Here is an 11,018-nt window from a genome sequence, read left to right as displayed (position 1 = left end):
TGGTCCTTACTCTTGTTTCACCGTTTATCCAACGCTATCTAATGCGAGGAACTCAAACAAGTAGTTTGCAGTAATATTTGTTAGACGTAAGCATAAGTGAGATCATGTGCAAGTGCACGTGCACTCGACGAATCTTCAGCGTTCGATTTATTCGAACACTAAGCTTCCTATGAAAAAAATATTACTCTACATCTTTGACTTATTTTTTCATATGGATTCATCCTTCTGCACATGAAAATTCACCCTTTGATGAATAGTAGTAGCAAATATGGAGAAGCATCGAACTCTCTGTTTATCTCTCCACGCTCTCCTACGTTATAACAATTTGAAGTTTTTCACAATGAATCATCTCTCCCGCCTAATCAAATCGCTGTACTGTTTTCCACACCCACTCACACGCGTACGCACATTCATCAGTAATAGAAGCCCCTCTCCGATGCTCGTATACGGACACACGTGCACGAGCACGCACACACACACAGAACAGAGGCACACGGTCGATCAACGTGGAATAACCAAGGTAACTCTCACTTTTTCTCGAACGACACTGAACGTCTCTCGGGCACGTCGCGTCGTCGGAATTACACGGCCGGTCGATTGCCAATAAAACAGAATTAACGACGGGGTCGTTAGCGGGACCGAATTTTCGTGAATGCCAGAAGTAATTGTACCAGAGAGTTGCACACCGCTTGTTAAACCTTATCGCGACACTTACCGCTTTTATCGTCGAAATTTTCCGTCCGCTCTTCTCCGTCGCTCGAAAGCATTATCTTTCGTCGCAGATCACGCCTAAACGAGCGAGAAAAAAAACAACGATTTCTGTGACAGGTAAAATTCCCTGGTTTCCTTTGTGAATATATTATCCCCAATCAACGAGAATTTAATTATCGATCGATACATCTTTGAACGTGTCTCGAGAGAATCAATTTGTAATTACTTGAACTACATGTATTTCATAATTCCCTGCGCAAACGGAAGTCGTTAAGCGGCAGATTAACGCGTGCCAAACGTACGAGTCTTTTGATTAGCTGACGTTTTACGAGGGAGAATGAAAGGGAGATGATTAATATATATATGTATATATGTTGTACAGTTCGTGCACGTACAATATTGCCGCTGGTCATAAGGTTGCGACCACTAGCTTTATTATTGTGTTTTGAAGCGACGAGGAATAGACATCCGTGGCTAGTGTTTGGCCATGTTAATCCCTGATTAAACGACCGGTGGTAAGAGACGTAAGAAGTAAAGATAAGTAATAAAGTATATACATACATATGTACATATCCGCTGATTGAAGCGCGTTTTACGATTCAGCCTGATTCATCTTAGTTGTATGTAGCAAACAAGATGAATTGGTAACAATATATCAGGGAATATTCAGAAATTAATAAGTAAACTAACAAATAAATAGTAGATAATTCAAATTGTTACAAAAATTAAGTTCTTTACTCTATACTTACTTTATAAGAAAGTTCAATGTTTAATCCAGAAAATACTTTATTTTTAATTTGTTAATAATTTTTGTTTTTCATTATCATTAAATAAAGTTGAAATCTGACGATTAAAGCAATGACATTATGTCAGCTGATTTCGTCGAATTTTTCAAAATTTTAATATTGAATAACTGAAAAATCGTTCGAGATAGGAAACTAAAATTTTACATTGTAGTTTAGCACGAGTTAGAGAAAAATCGGTGACTATGACCGCAATTCCGCAAAATTTGACGTGCTTGTACGTAAATTCAAAGAACATCTCGCAGTAGAAACAAACATCGTGATCAGACATCGCTTCGCGTAACCTCAAGTTACGATTCGTTTAACAAGCACTCCGTGACATTCGCCGCGCAAATGAAGGGCGAACGGTTACAGAATAAAGAGCTCACGAGACGCAAAAACGGATCCATGAATGGAAAACTTTTAATATACCAAACAGAGGGTCGTAAAATAATAAATTCGTGGCGATTACGAAACGCCGGTACATCATTAAATTCGCGATTTCACGAAAGGAAAAACACGCGGTTAATGCTTGTAGCTTCTGTTTGATAAATATTATACGTACTCATTCTTACGATTGCTCTTCTATCGTATCCTCTTGATTCTCGTTAAAATAACCATCGAAAACAAAGAAATTTACGCGAAATTTACCACGTCAAAACATGACATAACAACTCTCTACTGGCATCCCGTCGCTCAAAGGAACAAACAAACGCAACCAAGAGGACGAAGCGTGCACGTGTTGGTCAAACGAACCTGAGAAAAGTAAACAGTAGCCGATCGGCTCACAGATTTTTTGTTTCGCACACGTGCATACACGCAGCTGCCTGAAGGACGCGATGAAAAAGTAGCACGCAGGCCGGATCGAATTTCGCTAACGGCCATCGTTCCCAATTTCTGCTGCCATTAAAGTAAGCACCATTTGAATTCACCCAATGAAGTTCAAAATATTAGAATTTCAAGTTCAACCAATGAAATTCGAAATATTGAAAATTTAAATTCAGCCAAGTCGCGTCAATCCAGGGAGAAGAAATATGTATCGAGAACGAAATGAGATCGATATTGTTCGTCCGCTGCAGGGCACTATCAAGACGAAGTGTGTCGAAGGACCTTCAGCTTTGATCTACGATAAGCTTGTACACGGCGAACGGGGAAAATATCTGTGCAGGATGGTGAAATAGAAATACGAGATCGAACCTACGTTTTGTGCACAACCGAAAGAACGAGAGGGAGAAAGACACACATACATATGCGCGCGCGTGTTAATTGCATTCAATACAACTATTACGGTCACTGTCGGTCGGGTTGACATGGTTGTCTCGTACAACTATAATTTATCGTTGATCGATGCAATTCCCTTCTCTGCTGCATCGACCTCCATACATATGAACAGCTATTATTGTTCGAGGATGCAGGTACTTTGCGGCTTTTATCCTCGAATTTCGAGATACTCTCCGTTGAAAACGAACCGTGTGTTTTCATGAAAATTCCAGTTCGTTTCTGTACAAATGGTGATCTTCTTCAAACGGAAAGTAGCAAAATAGGAAATTCGTGGAACGTATGTACATATGTGCGGTTACAACGTTCCTTGAACAGATATAGAACACCTGCATACAGGACATCTTAACGATCCAATCGATAATGTTGGCCTGTGTTTGTAAATTCCCGCGCGCCTGAGAGGGAACGCATGCCTACGTGACCGAAAGCAGAGAGAGACGCGGGCCGTATAACGAGCGATCGCAGTGTGCAAACCACGGAAAACAAGAAGCAAAGGATCGTCCTTCGCCATTTTGAGGCTCCACGAATGCTACTCCCTGCTATGAGATTAGTCACCGGCGGAACGATGCGAATCGAGCGTAAAATCGTGTGAATTTTAAAGGAATACGGCGGAATGTCGATTAACTGGAATTTGAATTTTTATGATCGCACGGTTGTCCGGAATTTTACTTGAAAAAGCAGTTTAATACGCGGTGCACGTATAACGCTTGTGAAATAGAGTAAATAACGTTTAATCAACGTGGTTTAACTAGGTTAAAATAGGACTTATCAGATATTCGAAGAAATCGAACTGATTTTTTCGATTGATCGAGAGTATCGATGAAACAAAAAAAACCCTAACTATTGATTTTTGAAAATGATAATAGAATTGATTTTAAATCTAGCAAGGTTAATTAAGAGAGTTGTGCACAAGTAGAGATTTACAATTAAGAATTCTTCGTAAAGTTTTTTTTATCTTTGAATAAATTAAGATCATACGGAATCGAATACATTTGCGAAGAGTTAATTGACACTGCTCAATCAAGGAGTAACACTTTGTTTAAACTTATCACATCGTTGGCAAATATGTCGTTGAATAAACATAAAATGTTAATTTATTTTTGATAAGTTCTCGGGTTTAACCTTGTCAAAATTTTAACGTCTGTAGGAAATGTTCCATATATGCACGTGTAATACAAAAAAAAAACTAGGTATTAGAATGAGATCAAAATTACGAAAAGTTAATTTATTATTGAATTATATTCATCTCCTTGCTTTTGTAAATAAGTATGACTGTAATCATCTGTTCTCATTAACTTGGATAATCGAGATCTCTATTACGCACGAATTTTATTTTGCAACTTGTTGGATAAGGCGTGAAGGCAACAGTGACTCTAAAAAAAAAACATCCGGCTTGGGGAAATTACCTCGGCTACTTAATAAACTCTATCATTTGCGATGTGTATGGTATCACCGAAATTGTAGAATACGTAATATACACCCACCCATGACATTCTCGAACAAACATGTGTGCGTTACTTTCCATGACGCGGTGCTTTATTCAGATTGCGTCAATTAACGTGATCATCCGTGACAGGAAACCGAAGGTGTCGTTGGCACAGCGGTCGTCGCCGTATCTAACACATCAACGACCAATGAAGAGTATTGTCTTATCTGCACATACCCTTGACAAATGCGTGGAGTTATTGCTCCTTCGAATCACCGATAATCAAGCCACAATGTCACACGGTGTTTTGTATTTGTACAATTCGCGCGTCTCATTATCTTGAAAATTGGACTTACGAGTCCCACGAACTCGAACTCAATGTCACGACGCCATTATTCCACGAGATTTAAAAAAATCGATGATTTCATCGTGTGTCTGGCGGTTAGTGACGCTACACGGTCGATCATTTCAATCCCCTTTCAATTGCTATCGCCTGACTGCACGATAATCTTTCGAGCACGATTTCGAAGAACGGAGGAATCAGTGCAGCGCCATCGAAGGTGGATAAAGAAGGAATAAAAAAGCTAGTTCAATTACCAAGTTAAATTCAAGGAACGCGTTATCGCGCTAGAACACACGACCCAAGCCACGCATACGACTACGCGCTATATAGATGGTGCTCAAATAAATCCGTGCGCATCGATCTGCAGTGTCAATGGCCGATGCAACGGTTCAAGCGGCCAAGATGCGAAACTGTGTTCTATAGCGTGGCCTGAAGAAATTGCCTGGTTGCTGCTGCGAGCGCCGTCAGCGCGCCCCTCGACGGTTTGATGTATAGATCGTGTCTCCAATCTATTCTGGATTTCTCGCAAGTGTTTATGACTGACCGTGCTGACACACTCGTGAAAGTCGCTCGTTACGAACTTCTGAACGAGCGGCTTGGATACGCGTAGACGTCACTTCCCTTGACAATAGAGGCCTCGAATATCAATGTAACACGCTCGATGTATTACCACAAGGTTTCTCTGAAAAACCATGTCCTTCGTCGATATGGTAAAATGTAACAAAAGTCGGGGCGTAAAGTGACTTCTATTTCTCTCTTCCATACAGCGTGAAAAAACGTGTATGTTCTTATTGAATTGCACCATAAATAGTGCTAGCGGCGATTGATCTCGATTCGATTCGATTTGATATTACTCACGCGCAGAATCATCTATTACGCAGATAGTTATAGGTTAGAACCGCCGCGATAAACTGTAATTAACTTGTAATTACTCTTAGATCACGACCGACGGGGCTATTTTCAATTCACTGTGTTGCTCTGCTTGCGGATTCTCGAGCAACATTTTAAATCGCTAACGAATCGATCGATCGGTCGGTTGCGCGTGAACGAATATACAACCGCGATATCTAAGTACGTATTTGACACCACTCTGTTCAATGATAGAGCCGTCGTTTATCTTATCTGTCGCGCAGCCATCAATTTTTTGGCAATGGACGGACTGATACAAGTCAATCATCGAAATGATACAAGTCATATCAGTAGGAGTCTAATTATCAATATCGTAGAGTGGATAAAATAAAAGGCTAACAAGAGTGGGTGGCCAAGAGAAGGGAAGGGAGACGTCAAAATTGAACACCTGTATGGTCACGATAATAAGCGTTGTAGTTTTCCGTATTGCTAAGAAACGTATAAACCCACGTTAATCTTTTCCTCAAATCGATAGATCGTTGTTTATGCAGCTTCAGTAGCAAGATTTTGATACAAATACCATTGGGAAATTTAGCGAGTTAATCTTACAGGAATCGATTAATACAAACAGGATTACCGCACACGAATAAATATTTAATTAAACAAGATCGCTTGTCATCGATTGACACGAGCGTAACAACGACGTTTCATGTTTTCGTTTATCACGTACTCTTGCATAATCCACAAGCCACATATTGCAATAAAAAAATTTCCTAAAATTCGCACACCATGATAATACGTTACTTTGTGGTCGCTTGTTTTGAACGGCCCCACGTGCATAAAAGCTAAACATAGTAACGAAGCTATAATAATATACCCGTGGAACACGAGTCACGCGAACATTGGCTCACCCTACTTAATGAGTGCTCTCGATGCAGGTGTAGTAGACCCATGTAAATATTTTTGGATGGTATTAGACTGAATAATGCCGTCAAGGTCGACAGCGTGGAACGTTCATCTGGCGTTGAAAAAGAATCTAGAATGCAGCGGTGATTCATGTCGTGTGCGAGTGCTTTATAATGCGCTATTATTCATGATCGAAATGACACAAATACATAGAAATAATTAAATATACTTTTCTCACTTAACATTCGACAATTAGAAACTTCGCAATAAATATTACTTATTAGGAAAATTTCACTAAATCTTCTGATAAAGATAGTAAACTCTCGCGAGAACAATATTTTTGAAATATTAGCAATAATGTGAACACTTACCTCTCGTATTTTACTTGCATAGAATGAGCGGAGTTGTCCTCCCAATAATTCTGTGTCTCCATCATCTTGCCACATAGAATCGCTTCCAATACACAACACGATCACTTCCGATTTCCAATCGCTGCCACCGTTAGTTTCTCCTCTACTCGTTTGCCTTTAACTTTTTTATTCGTCCCCTTTTTTATCCGCTCCCGTTTTCACACGACGATCGAAAAAACTTTCTTCGAAATCACGCTCGTAACACGCACGTTAGAGAAGCAACTCGCTGTAATTGAGCGCGAAATTCAACGACAAGCACAGACGTGTTTCCACTGATCGCGAAATTACGCGTGCATAACCAGTATCTCAAAAGAGACAAAGTCCTCTTCAAACCAATGGCTCCTTGATCGATAGTGCGCACCCGACGACTAGGTTAGGTTCGCCTCCACAAACTCACTGACACACTCGTAACGACACGACGGACCAGGAGGCCGGTACTTGGGAATCGCCCACGTCTTTCCGTCCAGTCACACTCACCGATATATCTGTACTGGCGCCCTCTTCTTTTCTTCTTCGTCTTCTTTCCTACTTCCCGATTTCTTTTTTCGGAACCGATGATCGCCGATCGATTTCTCGTCACAGCGACTCCTACAATCGTAACGATCAAAGTTTTAAAGCTGATTTGGTAGCCATCCGCCTCGAGACACGTTTACGCACAAACGAGCGATAACAGGAAGAAAGAGAAAAATATGGTTTGATTCTGATACATAAATGCGAACGACGATAAGGCCGTTGACTCGTTCGACCGCGAAATTCCGCGATATACTAACTGGCAGGGCCGTAGGAATTAAACGGGCGATGTATTTGCTGGCGTGTCAACGTACCAGTTACCTCATGGGGTACATACGCATGCACTTTACGAATTTCACGTGGCAATGCTTGGCGGCGCTCGAGATGTATTCTAAACAGATGATTACGTTATATGCACGATTGAATCCTCAATCAATCGCATGCACCCTCTCTATCGACGCGCTATCTCGTACCGCATTAGCTCGTGATTGGAATTTAAAGAATGACAAAAATAAAAAGAATCTCGTTCAAAGCTCGTATCGCGACGTACACAAACGCGTGTCGTTTCCTTGGCAGGCTACACTACGCGTATAATGCGCGGCCCTGTTCGATTCTCGCGATGGGCCGCGGTGTGGCACGCAGACCACTGGTGGGAGCGATCCAGAACCGTCTCAGGCGCGGCCCATCAATTCTGGAGCCACGCAGCTCAAAGCTCGACACGCTTAATTGATATCTTCATTATTTCTACTCACATAATATAAGTATCGGTAGGTAAGTATATGCAATCGTACTTACAGAGTTACATTGTAATTCTTTTATCGGTCTAATCTTAACGACCTTGTTAAAATACGGTAACCTTTATACAGATAATAAATAAGCAATTATTACCTAGCTTGAGTTTTTGTAATCTGCGATATCTTCGGACGGCAGTAACTGTCGCGAGCTTTGAGAAATGCCCTGATAAGGCAATTTGTTCTTGATACATCACGTGTGGATCGATATAGCGATCTCGAAATAGCTTCAGCGATACGTGCGCGTGTATATTGTACAAAAACAAAAACAAAGAAGGTTAATCTACACCTAACATACATATTCTTCCAATTAATGCGACTTGCTGGCTGATACTCGTACCACGTTTTTTCTCTCGATTAGTTCATCTCTAACTCATATATTCACAATTCAATACGGAAGAGCATTGTTCCTCTTTCGTGTTACAGAATTTCACGAAACTAACGGCGCGTTGATTACTTGGCATCTTACGTACAGGCTTGAATCGTCGTAACTCGGTGAAGATAATAATTAAGCGACAAGTTGAAGAATACCGTTGTGTGTTGCATTAACATGTATATGCCACCGCACGTTGCGATGTGGACATAAATAAACACGTGTACATGATACTCGCATACCGAACGTACATACATATATATACACACACGGAGCCACAGTATATCTTTCAGCGGTATCAGAAATTCAAGGACCAAAATTTCGCGGCGCAGACAGTGAAAACAAATTACCTTACAACGAACGACCGAGCAGCAGATAAGATCCCTCCGTGTTTCTCGAAATCACCACGGAACTCAGAATGTATATACCAAGCGTATATGATGTTAGCGTTTGCCCGGTATACCACCCGTGCCACCAAGCCGACTAAAATTTCTCGAGTGCACACGCTTTCACCCTTCCATTTCGCTGGAATCTCGTCGATACGATTCGACGATGCTCGCCGAGGAGAAACCAGCTATTTTTTTTCCTACCTCCCTCAACTCCGGAGGAGGATCGGCGTCGTGTCACGTAACGTCTCGGCGCGATGCGATGATGCAAATCCGTTCGTTCGGCTGGTCGCTTCGCGGACACGAGCAGAAGCGCCTAGGAGATCCTGTGGGCGATGGTGGTGAGGCGGAGGTGCAGAGGGAAAAAAAAAAAAATGGTGACTTTCCAGGTGAAAGTCTACGACGAAGGGGGTGAAGTGGGGGCTTGAGACGTTACTGACCAACATGGGGAGTGGTGAACAACGCGCGAAGGGGGGGGGGACGGCGGAAGGTGAGGAACGTTCGTTGGGACGCAGTGTCGACCGAGGAGAGGGATAAGCGGTTACCACGCTATGTGACACGTGCGCGTGACGTCACGGGGCCGGTCACGCGAGCACCGTGTGCTCCCGGTCACGTGTCCTGTCACGCGCTCGCTTTACCCTCTCCGTTCCTCTGCACCCCCCTCCCATGCTCCTTTTCCACTGCCGTTGCTGGTGCTCTCCTCAACGACTGCATCCCACTCTACGAGAGACCGTCGACCGTCTCTCTCGCCACCTTTTATTCTACTCCGTTTCTCCTTGTTCGCTCTCGATCACGGCTATACGTGCCTGAAGCTAGCTCTTTCCTCCTCCCTGCCGGTCGGATAGAAACGAAGTACAAGTCCGCAAACTCGACGGGTATTCAGGCTCCGCTGTGATGCGAAAACACGCGGTAATGATAGTTCTCGTTCTCGCGCGATTCAACGACGTGTTTATACCTGCGCCCGTGACGTTGCGTACCTTCGCGAAATCTTTCACGCACACGCTACACACCCGGTTTCTACCGAACGTTGTCGAGTTCGTATTTAACCCCGGGACGGATTGAATTTTAATTATTCAGCGTCCGCAGCGTTACTTCGCGTGAATTTCAGCGCGAGCTTGCGTTACGAGAACTGGGTTATTGGAGCAGTTTTACCGGAAGAAATAACGCGCGAAACAAAAGCGGGAGAGGAGGGGAGATTGAGAATATTTTCTGCAAATTAACTTTTTATTGGGGGATAATCGTGTTTTTTCTTTCTTTCTTCTTGTCGAGATAGAGGATCAATTTACAGTACGGAGAATCGCGTGCTTATAGGCACGATTAGAACGATCAATATTTCATGAATCGATAGCCTGAGCGATTTAAGAACGTGCCAGTTTGCGATCAATTTGTAGTTGTGCACGATTCTTTTAAATAATACATACGATGGCTACGGTTGACAAAGAGGCAACCTTTAGGAATAAGGTCATTGCACACCACCCCGTTACGTTAAAACGAGACAGAGGCATAAAACCGAGGAAAGTACAAACGCGGTGTTCGATTTACTTGCACGATTAATCGATTCCCCTAGTCTCGATCAAAGCACTCCGTTCTAGACGACATACTTTGGCTAGCTTTTACCAGGTCACCTATGGAATCCAGATCTCGCTTCTGTTACACACGCGCGTTTTACAATCGAACACGTCGCGCAGGTGATCACGCTCATTGGTCGGTCGCGCGACTGCATTAAAACTAAAACGAAATTACGCCGGTACGCGTGGAAAGAATGCAGCTAACGATGCGTTTTCACCGACGCGATTTACGCATTACGAAACACTTTTATGATGTTAAACGTCCACAGACGGACTAGAAAGTATAAGTGTTTCTGATTATGTAAACGACCGCTTGCCTGTCGATGGACAAGTAATTCCAAGACGAACGATCCAGTTCTTAAATAGGGGATCTACACGTATGTATACATACGTATATAAAAAGTTGGGCACACGATGTTTTCGCTTTCGTGCAAATTCGTCGAAATAATAACTACGATTAAAACAGATGAATGTTATATTTTCGTGAAAGATACTGTGTATATAAAAAAAAGGTTTCACGTCCACGCGAAAACAATAAATTGTATCGTTACTTCAAAGACACCAGATTTGCAATCGTGGCCATATTTAACGACGAACAAGCTCGGCGTAACGAGAGACCGTTGCTTAATATACCCGATATACAATGTATTCAGCTTAAATGTTTCACGTTACCGAGAAAGTGAAC

General features: G+C 42.3%; 1 protein-coding gene across 2 annotated transcripts in view; it reads right to left on the bottom strand.

The window, feature by feature from the left end:
- The window catches only part of LOC108573439 (hairy/enhancer-of-split related with YRPW motif protein 1-like), a 52,791-nt gene extending 45,013 nt beyond the window's left edge, over positions 1-7,778 (bottom strand). The window contains exons 1-2 of one of the 2 annotated variants that reach the window (XM_017935890.1): positions 7,530-7,778; positions 6,667-7,293 (exon numbers count right to left, since the gene is read on the bottom strand). In XM_017935890.1, coding sequence (XP_017791379.1) covers positions 6,667-6,731 — 65 coding nt within the window. In that variant the 5' untranslated portion in view covers positions 6,732-7,293; positions 7,530-7,778. Of the gene's footprint in view, positions 1-6,666; positions 7,397-7,529 lie in introns of those variants that run through there. The other variant, XM_017935889.1, reaches the window with a different exon arrangement.
- Between the last annotated feature and the right edge of the window lie 3,240 nt (positions 7,779-11,018).

Source organism: Habropoda laboriosa, unplaced genomic scaffold (genome assembly GCF_001263275.1).
Source record: "Habropoda laboriosa isolate 0110345459 unplaced genomic scaffold, ASM126327v1 scaffold92, whole genome shotgun sequence".
NCBI classification, from domain to species: Eukaryota; Metazoa; Arthropoda; class Insecta; order Hymenoptera; family Apidae; genus Habropoda; species Habropoda laboriosa.
This window is presented reverse-complemented; position numbering and strand designations above follow the sequence as displayed.